At 41.2% G+C, this 17,534-nt stretch overlaps 1 protein-coding gene across 4 annotated transcripts in view; it reads right to left on the reverse strand.

Moving 5' to 3' along the window:
- Nucleotides 1-17,534, reverse strand: part of ATP6V1H (ATPase H+ transporting V1 subunit H) — a 111,400-nt gene that overhangs the window by 91,799 nt on the left and 2,067 nt on the right. For 3 of the 4 annotated variants that reach the window (XR_007919035.2, XM_008255525.4, XM_008255526.4), the window contains exons 3-4: nt 14,791-14,893; nt 10,561-10,650 (exon numbers count right to left, since the gene is read on the reverse strand). Coding sequence is in view for 3 of the 4 variants with exons in the window: in XM_008255525.4 (XP_008253747.1) it covers nt 10,561-10,650; nt 14,791-14,893 (193 nt within the window). In the remaining variant the exon portion in view is untranslated. Of the gene's footprint in view, nt 1-10,560; nt 10,651-14,790; nt 14,894-15,928; nt 16,024-17,534 lie in introns of those variants that run through there. The other variant, XM_070076606.1, reaches the window with a different exon arrangement.

Here is a 17,534-nt window from a genome sequence, read left to right on the forward strand (position 1 = left end):
ATAAAGAGAGATCAACAAAAAGGCCAAATAAAACTACACAAAACTAATGCCCTCAGAATAACAAGAGGACAGAGAACATATCTTTAAATTAACCATTAAAAAAATCAGCACCAGGGCCAGTGTTGTCGCATAGTGGGCTAGCTACCTACAACACCAGAATCCAATATGGACACTGGTTCTAGTGCTGGCTGTTCCATTTCCAAATCAGTACCCTACTAATGCACATGGGAAAGCAACATGAGGTGGCTCAAATCCTTGGGCCCCTGCCACCCATGTAGACAGAGTTCCTGACTCCTAGATTTGACTTGCCCCAGCCCTAGCAATTGTGGCCAATCAGGAAGTGAACCAGCAGACGGAAGATATCTCTGTAATTCTGCTTTTCAAATAAATCTTAAAAAAAATAAATAAATAAAGGTAAACCACAGGATGGGTATTTGGCAAAGCAGTGAAGACACACGTGTCCCATATTGAAGTGTCTAGGTGCCAGGCTCTGTCGCTCCCCGTCTTCGTGGAGGAACGACACAGGACCCTGCGCTGTTCTTTCATCTGCTCGGCCCTCCCCGGGTTTGCTGCTGGTTCTTCCCAGGTTGGCTACCGTCCCTTCCACCTCCGTGGAAGGGCGGTTCCCCCTGCCACATTCCCCACTTCCGCGGGGGAGCGGCACACCGCCGGCCGGCTTTCTCGGGGGGCTGCACAGGTGTTCCCTCAGATGTTCCCCTTAGATGTTCCTGGTGCATGCCGTCTCTCTCCTCCTTTATAGTCCTCCTCCGCCAATCCTAACTCGGCTGCCCACACGCCGAGTACGCTGCTCTCCTCCAATCAGGAGCAAGTCCTACAGTTTATTAGCTGAACTGGAGGCAGCTGTGCGGAAGCTGTTTACTTCTCTCCCAGCGCCATATTGTGGGAGAGCAGATGCATAGAATAAGTCTTAATTCCAGTAACAATATAGTCCGAGTTGCTCCCCACAGTGGGAGAGCAGATGCATAGAATAAGTCTTAATTCCAGTAACAGTATAGTCCGAGTTGCTCCCCACAAGGCTCCATTTCTAACTCCAGCTTCTAACTCCTGGGGTGGCAGAGGTGATTGCTCAAGTAGCTAGGTCCCTGGGACATCCGAATCTAGTTCTGCCTGCTGGTTTCGGGATGGTCCAGCACTGGCTAATATCATAATCTAGAGATTGCACCAGCAGATGGAACATCTCTTTCTCCCTATTTTCCACTATGCCTTTCAAATAAATTCTTTTTTAAAAATTTTAAAATGTAACTGACAAACGAGGACAAACTGTACTATGCATTGACATATTCTTGTATGTAAAGAACACTTAAAAATTGAGAGGAAGGGGGCCAGCGCTGTGATGCAGCAGGTTAAAGCCCCGGCCTGAAGCACTGGCATCCCATTCGGGTGCTGGCTCTAGTCCCAGCCACTCCTCTTCCGATCCAGCTCTCTGCTATGGTCTGGGAAAGCAGCAGAAGATGGCCCAAGTCCTTGAGCCCCTGCACTCTCGTGGGAGACCCGGAAGAAGCTCCTGGCTCCTGCCTTCAGATCGGTGCAGTTCCAGCTGTTGTGGCCATCTGGGGAGTGAACCAGCGGATGGAAGACCTCGCTCGCTCTCTCTACCTCTCTCTGTAGATCTTTCAAATAAATAAAATAAATCTTTTTTAAAAAATAATTAAGAGGAGGGGCCAGTGCTGTGGTGTAGTGGGTGGGGCCACTGCCTGCAGTGCCGGCATCCCATATGGGCCTGGTTCAAGTCCTGGCTGCTCTACTTCTGATCCAGCTCTCTGCTATGCCCTGGCAAAGCAGTAGAAGATGGCCAAAGTCCTTGAGTCCCTGCACCTGTGTGAGAGACCTGGAAGAAGCTCCTGGCTCCTGGCTTCCTATCAGCTCAGCTCCGGCCATTGCAGCCAATTGGGGAGTGATCCAGCAGATGGAAGATTCTCCCTCTCCCTCCCCCTCTCCCCCTCCCCCTCTCTCTCCCCCTCCCGCTCTCCCTCCCCCTCTTCCTCCCCCTCTCCTTCTCCCTCTCCGTCTCTTCCTCTCTGTGTAACTCTTTCAAATAAATAAATAAATCTTTAAAAAAAATTGCAAGGGAAAAAAAGACCTACAGTCTGATAGAAAAAATAAAATGGGCAAAAACATGAGCAAATACCCATGGAGTACAAGTGTGTATATGTGTGTATTTGTGATATTTAAGAATCTCTGAAGATGGGCAACTTCAGATACCACTACAACTGCAAAAATATAACAGCTTGACAACTCCCTTGGTTGGCAAAGTTGAAAGGAAATGTACTCACCCATGCATGATAGGAATGCAGAATGGAACATGGCCAGCATCTTAACAAAGTTACATAATATAGTTCCCTTTCACCCATCAAGCTGGTTTATAATAATTTATCATGAAGTATATGCCCAACAATATGAAAATACATTTGTACAAGGCTACTATTTGCTTCATCATTTCCAGTGACAAAATACTGAGAAGAGGTGTTTGGCATAGTGGTTAAGATGCCCAGTGCTTGGGTTTGACACCCAGCCCCAGATCTTAGCTGCAACTTCCTGCCTATGCTGACCCTGAAAAGCAAGAGTGATGGCTGAAGTAACTGGGATCCTGCCACCCCGATAGGAGATCCAGATTATATTCTCAGCTCCTTGCTGTATCCCAGTCCAGCCCTGACCACTGCAGGCATTTGGGGGGGAAAAAAAAAAACAGATGGATGCTCTCTGTCCATCTGTCCATTTTTCTCTGACTCTCTCTAACCTCAAATAAATAAAAATTTAATATATATATATATATACATTATATATGAACCAATTTCAATGCCATTTATGTTAAAAAAAAAAAAAAAACTATGATAGATCCACTAATGGAGCACTATGTAGCTGTCAAACAAATACTGGCAAGGAAGGGTAGACAATTGGCCCAGTGGTTAAATAGCTACTTGGATGCCAACATGCCACATCAGAGTACCTGGTTCAAATCCTGGCAACTCCACTTCCTATTAAGCTTCCTGCTAATGTACACCCTGGGAGGCAGCAGGTGACAGCTCAAGTATTTGGGTCCCTGCCACCCAAGTGGGTGACACAGATAGAGTTTTGGGCCTCTTGCCTTGGCCTGACCCAGTCCTGGCTGCTGCAGGCACTTCAGCAGTGAACCAAAGGATAGACGATCTCTCTGCATCTGTCTGGCTCTGTCTCTGCCTTTCAAATAAAATGAACATAAATAATTTTTTAGATAATTAAAAATTAATGTTAATGAAGAATGGGATGAGAGAGGGACTAGGAGGTGGGATGGTTTGGGGGTGGGAGCACGGCTATGGGGGGGAAGAACTGCTATATTCCAAAAGCTGTACCTATGAAATTTGTATTTACTAAATAAAAGCTTTCTAAAAAGCAATTTTTAAAAGGAATATCTTATAAACTGATATGGAATGATTTAGAAAGTATTTTGTTAAGGGAAACAAGAAAATAACAAGAGCTTATAGTATCTTTATATAACAAAAGGAGGGAGATAAGAAAAATACTGAATCTGCCTGTTTTTACAAAAAGAAGGAAAACAAGATAAAGCAGAAACCAATGTTGTTGATCACTGATAAGAAGTAGGTGGAAATGAGGTGCAAGAGATGGAATGGTGTTCATGATATTTCTCTTAACATAAGTTTCTGCATAACTTTGACTTCTGGGAGCATGCTAATGTTTTACACACTCAAAAATAATAAAGCATGCACAAAGATGAAGGAGAAAAAAACTAAAGTATAATATAAACAGAAACAAATGACTATAACAGGATTTAAAAAAAATAAAAAATAACCATTGATCCAATATGGCTGAATAGGGTATAGTCACATTAATTTAATCTGCTCTAGGATAAGAAAAGAAGGACTACATTTCCGGGTGTCTGTCAGAAATTTCCAGCAAAGAAGTGAAAAGAAAACAACAAAGACTCCGTGGGACAAGAGAAGAGAAGCCAGAGACACTGCCTCTGCCAGCTCTGCATTGCAGCCAGCTACTGGCTATGAACCGCCACCTTACCACCTCAACGCAGGAAGAAATCGCCATGCACCCTACTACTCACAGTTTTAGCTGACAGTGAGTTCTACAGTCACTCTCTTACTTTTACTTCAGCCTGAAGAGCTGACAGTGATCTGAGCAACTGCCTGGCATGCAGCAGGGAGGCCGACTTGCTTCCTTCCCCTGCTCCACTCCCACGGAGCACAAAACTCGGCAGCAAAAAGTCAAGTCACACAGCACACATCTGCTCTACCAGCTTCATAGCAAGAGTCAGGGCAACATGTAGAGCAAAGAACAGATCCCCTGCATCCTGCAATGGTGGGAGTTGTGGGGCATTAGCCCCAGAGCTACACTCACACACTCTGTATCAGCAAGAGGGGTTCACCTTAGCTTCTAGGGGCTAACACCAGAAGCAATCCTCAAGAAAAAGAATCTGGTTCCACCTTGGGAAATCCAGGAAATGACCCCACTATACCCTGCAACAGCATGACTGTTAACAATTCGTTCTAAATTTCTCAGTGCCACTGCAATCTACCTGGTGGACATAGGGAAGAACCTACCTGTATTCCACCTCTCTGGACTCATATCCATCCTCCAGAGTAAAATCTCCTGTATACTTTGAAGTCACCCTATAGGGCTGAAATAGGGTTCCGTTCACATCCCCTAGTCTTAAGACTAGGGCTATTGGCATTATAAGCCACAGCATCACTTAGACTCTCCTGACTTTACCTTAGGAAGGGTCAATCTGTATCACACAGTCCTAGAGCCACAGCAATTGGTGCCACAAACCCCAGCGTCACTTAGGCTTGCCAGTAGGACAAAGGGGCTACCATCCTTGTCTCCTTCAGCACCAAGAACAAGGCCTTGGCTAGTACATCCACCAGGGGGACCCTGAACTCTGTGTGGACCAAAGATACACACCAAGGAAACCCTTACTCTTCTCAAAGCCACATTCCTAGCCCTACAATCTGCAGCAAGCTAGTCCGCTGTGTCACTTTTAGACACAGCTGACATAGATTAAGACAAAAGAAAGCACTCAGAGACTACACTCCTGGCCTCAACTAGAACTAAAGCAAAGCAACAAGCCAAGTGATACCTGCAGGCCAGCTAAACCATAAACTCTTTTACAATAAAACCTTCTCCATAAAGAAGAGATGAATACCCCAGATGAGCAGAAGTCAACATAGGGACACGGGAGACAAGAAGCAGCAAGGTAGCATGACACCTCCAGAACACAATACTGCTCCAGAATCAGATCCTGAACTTTTCTCTAATCCCTGCCCACCTCTTACTTCTCTTTCCTATCACCTCTATTTTCCTTGCACCTCTACTTTACTTTCATTTCTGACCTGATTGGGAACAGGAGCCCAGAGCTGCTTAGGTCCTAAGTTTTGTCTCACCTTTAGCCTGCCAATCCCCTTCCTGCGGAGGCATTCAGGAACACCACTATCTGCTGACCAGATTTTCATCTTCTCTCCCTTCCTTTTCGATTAAGCTGACCTCCAGAGCAGAGGCTTCTTGTCATTCAACCAAAATCACATCCAAACACCGGCCTCAGCCCCTTGAGAGGTAAGGTAAGACTCCTCTGTCAGGACATATACAAGAGGTGCCCTAGGATACTGGCCTCAGGTCCTGGGGACCCAGATCCTCTGCCTTTAGGCTCTGGCTTTGGTGGCACCCACCAGTGAATGAGGGGACTAAGTCCACTGCTGCACACACTCTATCTACTGGCTCCAGCTTCAGCCTGCCCCACAGTGAATGGAGGGGACACCCAATTTCACTACTGCGCCTCCATTTCTCCAGTCTCTATGTCAAGTGACAACTTGGCCCACAGGCAGGAGTCCTTTGCTTCACACCAGGGGTCCAGAATTTGAATTCCTAAAAAACTTGGCCTGCATGTTAAGAAATCTTAAACCTCTGGAACTGACAGACCTCCAAGTTTGCAAAATGACACATCTTTGCTTACAAATTTGGCCTCAATACAAATTAGATAACCACAACCACTGGCCAAAATTCGGCACTTCTAATCAAAATGTCCTTTATTTATGGACCTATGCAACATCTTCAAACAGAATGGCAAGTAGTCCAAGGTTCTCTCCTCCCTCTATTCTCTCACTCCCCATTTCCAACTATGCGGGTCCAGTTTCTCCCCCATACCTACAGGCATTCCTCACTTTTCCTCCTATGAACTCCTTCTCTGTTCCTCCTCTTTCCCTCCTGGGCCCACCTCAAAATGCAAAGCCGATTCCTCACTCCTTTTCCCATAACACTGACAAGCCTCTCCAAGACCCCCACATCCCTCATTGGTTCATCAATGACAGTTCCCAAAAGACATTGCCCTGTGTGGCAGGATATGCAATCATACAAGGAAACATCTCTAGTCTCTCTAAACACACTCTTTTAGAAGCACAACCCTTGCCACTCAAAACTACTTCCCAGAGCTTATTGCACTTTCCCAGGTTCTCACACTAACAAAAGATAAACAGGTAAACATCTTAAATACACCTATAATATTCTTCACTCTAATATCCTAATCTACAGAGAACTCAGCTTTCTCACTCAGAAGGACACCCCTATAGTCAATGCCTCTCACATTAAAGCTCTTCTCGATACAGCCCTCCTTCTCAAACAAGCTGCCATACTCCACTGTCAGGGTCACCAAAGAGATAAATCCCCCTTGGCCATTTTAAGTAAAATCACAGACTAAGCGGCAAAACAGATTGCCCTCAGCTCCCAGAGCCCTTTACTTGCCCTGACAGCTACAACCTCAAAACCATCCCAACACCCATCTAACCCTTCTACCCCTGAAATCCTCTAATCTCTACACTCCCTTTTTCATCCCTCCACTGAAGTCTTACTGCAATTCATAAAGACTCACTTGTCCTTACAAACCCTAGACCAACAATTTCTAGAAAACCTCATTAAGACCTGCCCCGCCTGCCAACAGACAATCTTGGCACCAATCTTTCACCTCCAAAGTTCCCCATTCACCAGATGCAGGGCTCCCTCCCTACCATTGACTGGCAGACAGACTTTACTCACATGCCACCTGTGCATAGAGTGAAATTTTATCTCCGTGTATTCGTTGACATTTTCTCGGGGAGTCAAGGCATTCCCCACTACAAATAAAAGGGCCCCCACGGTTGCTCACTTCCTAACAGAAATTATACCACATTTTGGCTTCTCCTCCTCCCTCCAATCAGACATTGGGCCCAAATTCACCTCCCAGGTGTCTCAACAAGTCCCTCAGGACTTTCATATCCCTTAGAAATGTCATTTTCCTTATAGGCCTCAATCATCAGGAAAGGTCGAGAGGACAAACAGATCCTCATTAAAAAAAAAAAAAAAAACTGTACAACTCAGCCCCTTTGAAGTCATGTTTGGCAGACTAAATGCCCTCCCATTCTTGAGCAGGACCTGCACAGCCACCTTCCAGCCTAATGGCCTTTACCCTGCCTCAACTCTACGCCTTCCTCACAGTGCTACAGGAAAACCTCTGGATGACTTCACCTAAATCTCCTCATTTGACAACCTCCAACACCTGGCCTGACAAAGGATTAATATTCTGAATATATCAGCAATTTTAAAAACTTAAAAAAAAAAACCACCAATCAAGTAATGGGCAAAGCATTTCAATAGACAGTTCTCAAAAGAAGAAATACAAATGGCCAATAAATATATGAAAAAAATACTCAACATCACTAGCCATCAGGGAAATGCAAATCAAAACTATCATGAGACATTATCTCACCCCTGTCAGAATGACTAAAATCCTAAAATACAGAGAGTGATAAATTCTGGCAAGGATGTGGACAAAGGGGAACACTTCTACACTGTTGGTGGAAATGTAAATTAATGCAGCCACTGTGGAAAGCAGTGTGGGAATTCTCTAAAAACTTGAAATAGACCTGCCATATGATCCTGCAATCCCACTACTAGAAGTATACTCAAAATACTTGAACACAATGTATCAGCAACATATTTGCACAAACACAGCAGCACTATTCACAACAGCCAAAACTGGAAGCAACCAAGGTGTCCATCACCAAATGAAGGAAGCAAATGTGGTATATATACACGATGAAGTATTGTGCAGCTATAAAAAATGAAATTCTACTATTTTCAGCAAAATGGATGCAACTGGAGGACATCATATTGGGTGAAATATGGCAGACCCAGAAAGACAAATATTGCATGTTCTCCCTTACATGTGGGAGTTAAAACTTAAAGAGCAAACAGAAAGAAAAAAGAAAGAATTGTCTACCAGTATGGTTGCATAGTTTTATAAAACTTCTGTTTTATATCTTCAACAAACCAATGGCTAGGAATGTTGTACTACTATAGTTTTAATGATATGAGATTACTTGAAAAATTATTGTATATTTGGGGAAATGGTCATTTTCCCATTCAATAATTAATAGCTTTTGTCTATATTCCCATTAAACTAGGGACTTTCTGCTTTTCACTTGTTAAATTTATTTGGTGAGGTATTAAACCTTTTTTTTAGAAAACTTTTATTTAATAAATATAAATTTTGAAAGTACAACCTTTGGATTATAGCTGTTTTTCCCCCCGTAACCACCCTCCTACCCACAAACCATCCCATCTCCTACTCCCTTTGCCATCCCATTCTTCATTAAGATGCATTTTTAATTATCTTTATATACAGAAGATCAACTTAGTATATACTAAGTAAAGATTTCAACAGATTGCACCCATACAGACACACAAAGTATAAAGTACTATTTGAAGACTAATTTTACCATTAATTCACATAGTACAATACATTAAAGACAGAGATGCTACATGGGGAGTAAGTGCACAGTGACTCCTGTTGTTGACTTAACTGACACTCTTATTTATGATGTCAGTAATCACCCAAGGCTCTTGTCAATGAGCTGCCAAGGCTATGGAAGCCTCTTGAGTTCACAAATTCTAACCTTATTTAGACAAGGCCATAATCAAAGTGGAAATTCTCTCCTCCCTTCAGAGAATAAACCTTTTTACTGTAATGTAATTTTAGAATGTTATCTCAAAAATTTAAAAAGACAGAAAAGTTGAAAGAAGGAGGGTGGGAGAGAGAGAGGAGGAGGAGGGGAGGGAGGAAGGGAATATCATTATGTTCTTAGAATTGTATCTATAAATCACATTGAATCTGTTAAAAACTAATTAAAATAAAAATAAATAACCAACACTCTGAAAGAAACTTGAATACAATATTGCAATTACATAGCCTCAGTCTTTTAAGACAAAGAACCACAAAGAAATATTAAATTCTATGTAAAAGGCTTGTTTTTCACAGTTGTATGAGTCAGCAACTTTGAAAAACTTTCTGAGTACTGTAGAACATAACAAGCGAAGACACTGAGAAGTGGAGCTTGCAGTGTTACTGTCACAAAAGACTTACAAACAGGGAAAAGACAGACTGAATTGATCTACGGTACTGAGCTGAAATGAAATGGGAGATCACTATGAACTCATGGATTTTAATTTATAGAGATGTATATATGTAAAATAATTGAGGACATGAGTGTGCATGCACATGCATATAAAACCTAAGTCTACATGCCAACTAACAGCTCCTGCATTCCAAGGTGCAGCCCCATACAATAATCAAGACAGCCAAGGCCAACCTTAACACTCTCATTTTTCTTAATTACTATTTTAAAGGAAAAAGTGCTGAGACAGAGCAAGGTCATTTTCAGACAGGTCTGCATCAGCCCAGGCTTAGGTTGCTCCTTCCTCACATAATAAAATTGCTTTGTTCCTGTAAAGAACGTGATGGTCCCCAGCCAGACAACACCATTCTTCTTAATCTTTGAATCCTCATCAAGAACACAGTAATCCATCACTATATGTTTTTTCTTGTAAACAAGGAGAATAATACTCCATGGGCACATATACTGGCAGGTCTCTTCAAGTCCCCTGAGACAAGCAGACAGCAATTGGATTCACCAGCTGGAGGGGTTATCTCCTAGGAACTGCTCTGCACACCTCTAAGCCTAGACTCAACTCTAGTCTAAAACACAAAATTATGAATAAAGCAAGCCCCTCTGCATTCATGGGCAGTAAGGCAATAAACAGAAATTTGACACAAATGGAAATGTTTCAGATAATAAGCAAAACTGTTCTTAAAGGAAACAAAAGTGTCAAACCCCCAGAGCCTGGTATTAGCCTGGAATATAAAGGTATCAAAATTTGTTGACTGACTGAAAGAAAATGAACCATATATGGAAGTACATAGAGCATCCAAAGTCTCAAGTGATTCACGAAACTTTGCTGGTGTTCAACAAAAAATGGTATCTCAAGGAAAAATACACTTTGATTACTTGATATCCTAAAAATGATATCCTGAAAAGTAACAAAAAATGCTAATGTGTGAGCATTTCCACCTTTAGTACTATTAGTAAATTACACTCACATAATTAAGAAAAATATATTATTACACTCTATTAAAGAACCAATGCTACAAGTAAAACCTTAAAAAAAATGTTGATTTTGTGAAACACATCAATAGATGACATCACCAATGGTAAGGAAAGATTTGCCTACCTGCAGCATATCATCCACCATAGTCAGTATATACTGCACTGTCTGTTCCTTGGAGATGTGAGTCATCAGGTTTATAAATGTCTTGGCACACTAAGAAAAAAAATTAATTCCAATTATTGTTTTCATTTTCAAAAACAACATTTTAATGTACCTTTAGTAAATCATTTCCTTCATAAATTTTGATATAAATATATTAAGTTTTAGATACTAATGACAGAGACACAGAAAGAGAGAGATCTGCCATCCACTGGTGGATGGAGATCCAGGCTCTTGGGTTCCACCTGGCCCAATCCAAGGATCACATCCATTTGAGGAATGAACCAGTGGATGGAAGATCTCTCCCTCTTTCTCTGTGTCTCCCTCTCTCTCTCTAACTCTGCCTTTCAAGTAGACAAATAAATCTTTTTAAAAAAAATGCACATTCTCCATGACCTCTTTTGAAATTCCTTTCATATATTTTCTATCATTAGTACATCAGAGCACTTGTTCAAATACGAGCTGCTCAGCTTCTGATCAAGTTCTCTGCTGATATGCCCAGGAAAGCAGCAGAAGATGGCCCAGGTACTTGGGCCCCTGCCACCCATGTGAGAGACTGGAATGTAATTCTTGGTTGCTGGCATTTGTATTTGGGAGTGAACCAGCAGATAGAAGCCTCTCTCTCTCCTTCTTTCTTTTTCATTCTGCCTTTCCAATGCAGGGGGGAGAAAGGGGGAGGAAAAACCAGGTTCTAAACTCATCATATAAATAAAATGGAATACAATGCTCCCCCTTCAACATGGCTTTATGTACGCAACACCATTCAAGCATACGTCTTGAGTCATACTTTGACAAACTTTCAGTTTTCCTAAGGATGTATAAATTCAAGTACATTTCATTCAGTGTTCATTAACTCAATAAATCCTCAATGTAACAAACAGAATGTAATAAAGGTCATGTTACAATGAAATCATACCTTATCAAAATCATACTCATTCCAGAGCTTATCCCATACTTATGAACCATGTCCTCCATGAACAGAAAATCTACTTACCATAATGAATAACAGAACTGAAGAGATTACAAAATTAATACCTGTAACATCATTTAAAAAGTTAACAGTAATAAATAATTGGGTATTTTTAGTCAAAATACTAAAGGGGAAACTCTTTAACCTATTAGCCAAAAAATAAAATAAAATAAAATAAATTGCCTGTGACATTTCTGTCACAATTCTTCTTTTCAGATATACTGCTGTTTTGTATGGACAAAAGCAGACACTTCCTGACAACAACCGGTAGAAGACCAGATATTGCAATTAAGAAAGAATGGTTTTAACTTCTTAAGGGAACTGTCTTGACTTATTAACACCATTCTCCCAGTCTTACTGTGTACATGATACAGACTCATTTATGCCTTGGTTGCATAAACAACTGAACGAGATGTTTCTTCCAGTGCATGTGCACTTGGGGTAAGGAAACATTTTCAAAGGATGACACCAACAACAGACATCACAAAGGAAAGAAGGGAATAGATCTGATTGTACAATTTAAACTTTAATATGGCAAAGGGTACCATAAATGAAGTTTAAAACTCAGCCAACAGGCTAGAGAAATAAGACATATACAGAACCTTATGTATAAGTAACACATAAGGGAAACCTAACAAATCAGTAAGAATAGTAAAAACACCTCCACTGAAAAGTAGACACATAAAAATAAATAGAAGTAGTCACTATGGACTCAGCAGAGGTCAAAAAATCATTTTTAAAAGTGCAACACTACAATTACATTAAGATCCTATTTTTCACCTATCAAAATGACAAAAACATAAAAATGATTGGTTAGACCCAGAGTGCATACTACATTGCTGGCAGGCTTATAATTGGTACAAGCTAACAAGCAGGCATTTTCATGGCATATGTCAAAACTCTTACAAATGCTCAAATTGATCAATAATTACATTTCTAGAATCTATAATTATATTTCTAGAATCTACTAGAAGAAAAAAGAATGTTTAACACAAGACTGCTTATAACAGGGAAAAACGGCAATAACTAAAACATGGAGGGATTATGAGTCATCCATTAAATGGAAAATGACACAATTGCTTCTAAAAGCCATAGAAATATCTTTATATGGGGTGAGAGGAAATATAATCACTTAAAGGAACAAAACTATGTACACATATCACTCCATTTTTGCAAAAACAAAGTTCATTTTTGCATTAATAAACGTGTAGATTATATATGTGTAGCAAAATATCTAGAGAAGTATATACTGACGTGCTGCCAAAGGAAATTTTGAATAGAGTATTTTCAGGAAGAAATAATATTGCTGGGTTTTTTTTTTTCCTTAATAATACTTCCCTATTTTTCTGCAACAAACATGTATCTCAAAAACAGGTAAAACTAGGCCGGCGCCGCGGCTCAACAGGCTGGTCCTCCACCTAGCGGCGCCGGCACACCGGGTTCTGGTCCCGGTCGGGGCGCCAGATTCTGTCCCGGTTGCCCCTCTTCCAGGCCAGCTCTCTGCTGTGGCCCGGAAGGCAGTGGAGGATGGCCCAAGTGCTTGGGCCCTGCACCCCATGGGAAACCAGGAGAAGCACCTGGCTCCTGGCTTCAGATCAGCGCGGTGCGCCGGCCGCAGCGCTCTGGCCGCAGCGGCCATTGGAGGGTGAACCAACGGCAAAAGGAGGACCTTTCTCTCTTTTTTTTTTTTTTTTTTTTTTTTTTTTTTTTTTTTTTTGACAGGCAGAGTGGACAGTGAGAGAGAGACAGAGAGAAAGGTCTTCCTTTTGCCGCTGGTTCACCCTCCAATGGCCGCCGCTGCAGCCGGCGCACCGCGCTGATCCTGGCAGGAGCCAGGAGCCAGGTGCTTTTCCTGGTCTCCCATGGGGTGCAGGGCCCAAGCACCTGGGCCATCCTCCACTGCACTCCCTGGCCATAGCAGAGAGCTGGCCTGGAAGAGGGGCAACCGGGACAGAATCCGGCGCCCCAACCGGGACTAGAACCCGGTGTGCCGGCGCCGCAAGGTGGAGGATTAGCCTATTGAGCCACGGCGCCGGCTGGACCTTTCTCTCTGTCTCTCTCTCTCACTGTCCACTCTGCCTGTCAGAAAAAAAAAAAATACCAGGTAAAACTTCAGGGCTGGCGCTGTGCCATAGCAGGTAAAGCTGCCACCTGCAGTTCTGGGACCCCATATGGGCACCAGTTGGAGTCTCAGCTGTTCCACTTCCAATCTAGCTCTCTGCTATGGCCTGGGAAAACCGTAGAATATGGCCCAAGTCCTTGGGCCCCTGCATCATGTAGAAGACCCAGAAGAATCTCCTGGCTCCTGGCTTTGGATCAGCTCAACTCTGGCCATTGTGGCCATCTGGGGAGTGAACCAGTGGATGGAAGACTTCTCTGTCTCTGCCTCTGCCTCTCTGTAACTCTGACATTCAAATAAATAAATAAACCTTTAAAAAAAAAAAAGTAACACTTCAACATATGTAACTCCGTAAACATTTTAAACTGTATATGAAAAAGTCTAAAAAAATTAAAAGAAACAGTATCCATGTTTGCCACAAATATGGCAAATGTTAATAATTTTTCTATGTAAAAGGATTTCTAAACCAATCAAAAAGTACCAAAAACCTTACGAATTATAATGAAAAAAAACCATAAAACAATGGGAAAGAACTAAAGTTGGAAAGTAGTAAGTAATAAGAACTAAAGCAGAAGTTTTACCCTTTTTTGAGATACATGTTTGTTGCAGAAAAATGGGGAAGTACTATTAAAGAAAAAAAATCCAAGCAACATTATTTCTTCCTGTGTCAGCATGTCAGTATATACTTCTCTAGATATTTTGCTATGCATATATGATCTACACATTTATTAATGCAAAAATGAACTTTGTTTTTGCAAAAATGGAATGATATGTGTACATAGTTTTGTTTAAGTAGTAAGAACTAAAATAGAAAAAAATTCTTTAAAAAAAGTTAAACAATTTTAAAACTTCACATACTCTGAAATAATCACTTTGCTTCTGGAAAGCTATTCTAAAAAGGTATTCAAAAACGTAGAGAAGGTAGTCTAAACATACTCAGTACAACATTACTTTCAAAATTAACAAAGAAAATTGGAAATCACTTAAATATTTTCCAGTAAAGGGATTTTAGTTAAATTATGATCCATACCTACAATGTAATATACAACAACTAAGATTTTTCTAGAATTCATTGTGACATGGGGATGTGCTCATATGGGATCACCTGACTGCCTTCAGTTTGAAGCATTTCTTGCTTCTCTTCAGGACTTCTTTTCATCTCAAATCTTTGGATAAACTCACAATCTTCAGCAGAAATCATCTGCCCCCTAGAAAGCAAGAATAAGTTATTTTGTTCAATAAGAACTGAAAAGCCACAGTGAGCAAACAACAGAGAATTCCCTACCTTTCTCCTCTCTCCTTGGTAGTCTGAAATAAAGTTAGAAGAGGCTACTGTTTTGAACAAAACTCCCATACTAGGCCCCAACAGACTAAATAAAAACCAAAGGAGAGTCACTCATCACCAAACAGAAACTAAGTTGAGAATATTCCTCCTTGAGAAATCAGGAGAGAAAGCAGCCAATGTCTCCATTGCTTAAATCCTTACCAAAAAATGAAACCAAAAGTTCACTGGTTATTTTTCTAATGTCTCCCTGCTCCTGCCTTTCAAGAAAAGTAACTTTGAAATTACCACTTCACTTTTTGTCCTTTGTTTCTGCTTTCTTCAGTCCTTTTATATTTGTTATTATTGACCCCACTCATATGACTGGCAGGTTATGTTGAAGTGATGACTGGTATGTCAGTTCCAACCCAAACAATCTGTAAGCTCTTTTAACAGAGGTCCATTTCATACCCTAGTGTCCCCACTCAATACGCTGAACAGCAGGCACACACAGCACACGGACATATAGAGTGGAGGAGTTTTATATAGGAAATTGTGAGCTAGACAATAGAATAAAGAACAGAAATAGGAAAAAGAGGAAATATAACATATGTAGCACAGAGGCCCATGGAACAAAAGAAACCAAAGAGAAAGCAATTGAAAAACTCCTTGTAACTAAAAGTGTTCCAAATAGAACACTCTGCCAGTCAGCCACTGCTTTATGATCAACAATATCATTCTATTTAGGTTACAAACAGACTCAGGCTTTGTAAACATCAAATTCCATATCCTCTAGTCTAAATGCACTCGAGCTGAAGAAAATAGGGAACAGAGCTCAGACCTCTTAACTTCACAGGGGAATTAAACAATTACACAGATACCAATGAACAAAGAATTAGAAAGTCTCTACTCCTCCTTTCCTTGTCATGATAATCCATCTTCTTAACATGGGAATCCAGCAGTCATCCCAGAGTTCTCTTACCTGCTGATGACTAAGATGTTCTCAAATCCATACAAATTCTACTTATCTCAATCTTTTGCCTCTTGCTATCTTTACACTGAAAGCAGAAGAATCCATGCAAGAGGCAAATCTGATCATCTGACTGTCAGCTGTAAATGTCAGCAGTTTCCAACAACCAGTGACTAAAACCATACTCCTTGAAGCCCTGCTGAAGATGGTGAATGACCCCAACTCATTAAGCTTTTTCATCTGCTTTACATGACAAGCTTCCTTATTATTACTCTTTAAATCAACCACAGCTTAAGAATCACCTTGAGAGGCCAGCACTGCAGCCTAGTAGGTTAAGCCTCCACCTGCAGTGTCAGCATCCACTATGGGTGCTGGTTCAAGTCCCAGCTGCTAACTTCCAATCCAGCTCCCTGCTGATAGCCTGGGAAAGCAGTGGAAGATGGCCCAAGTGCTTGGGCCCCTGCACCCATGTCAGAGACCGGGAAGAAGCTCCTGGTTCCTGGTTTCAGATCTGCCCAGCTCAGGCCACTGTGGCCATCTGGGGATTGAGCCAGGTGATGGAAGACGTCTCTCAGAGTCTCTCCCATTCTCTCTCTCTCTCTAACTCTGCCTCTCAAATAAATAAATAAAATAAATCTTTAAAAAGAAAAAATTCACCTTGAAAAGTACTAATTGATAGTATCAAATCCAAATTACTTCCAGTAACACACAGGACCTTCCCAATCAGACCCTGGCACAATCAGACCCTCTCTGGCCTTCTCACTGCCTCCCCACCGACTGCCTCTAAAACATGAGTGACTCCCACTTTTTGCTTCCCTGCCTTTGTCATACGGTCTAGTCTACTTAGAAGACTGTTCCTTGTGGTCACACAGCTAAATACTTCAAATCTTCATTCTTCAAATCTCAGTTCAAGGACCACCCCCTTTAGGAAATCTCCCTGGTCTTTTCTCATCAGATCCTGTGCATCCTTCCATTATTGAACTGAATTAAAATGTTGTTTGTACATCTGATTTCCTCACGAATGTGTAAGTTCCTTTAGGGACAGTACTCTGTATCTTTTATCTTTTTTCTGTAGCCCCAAAGACTGGGAAAATGCTTCAGAGTTGTGAGGTAGTCGATAAATGATAAGTGACTAAATTAACAAATAAAAGGATTGCTTTCATATAATGTATATCCCTTCTACAGCAAAACAAACGGTTAAGTATCAAAATCAGATTCCCCAATTTGTTTTCCAAAACACACATGCAAATCTGAGCTGAATTTCCTTAGTAACTCATTCTGTTACAAATATAACAAATAAATATCAAATTAAGTCGGGATAAAATATGGTCAAAAACAAATGAATGCTCATTTTACAGATACATTTTACAGGATACTGAAACACCATCACACTAAACCTTTTTTCTTTTTCAATTTTGGATTAACATGCAATGCTTGCACACTTTTAAGGGGTAGAATGTAGCTTTCCAATATATCTACATAACTTAAACCAACCATACCAGGCAATCAGCCTTTCCATTTCCTTATCTTTAAACTAAATCTACACACCAAGAAGAAGAATCAAAATGTATTAAGTGGAGTCAATATATTAATGATTGTATTCAATTGTGCTAATACT

The sequence above is a fragment of the Oryctolagus cuniculus genome, chromosome 6, assembly GCF_964237555.1.
Source record: "Oryctolagus cuniculus chromosome 6, mOryCun1.1, whole genome shotgun sequence".
In the NCBI taxonomy this organism is placed as follows: domain Eukaryota; kingdom Metazoa; phylum Chordata; class Mammalia; order Lagomorpha; family Leporidae; genus Oryctolagus; species Oryctolagus cuniculus.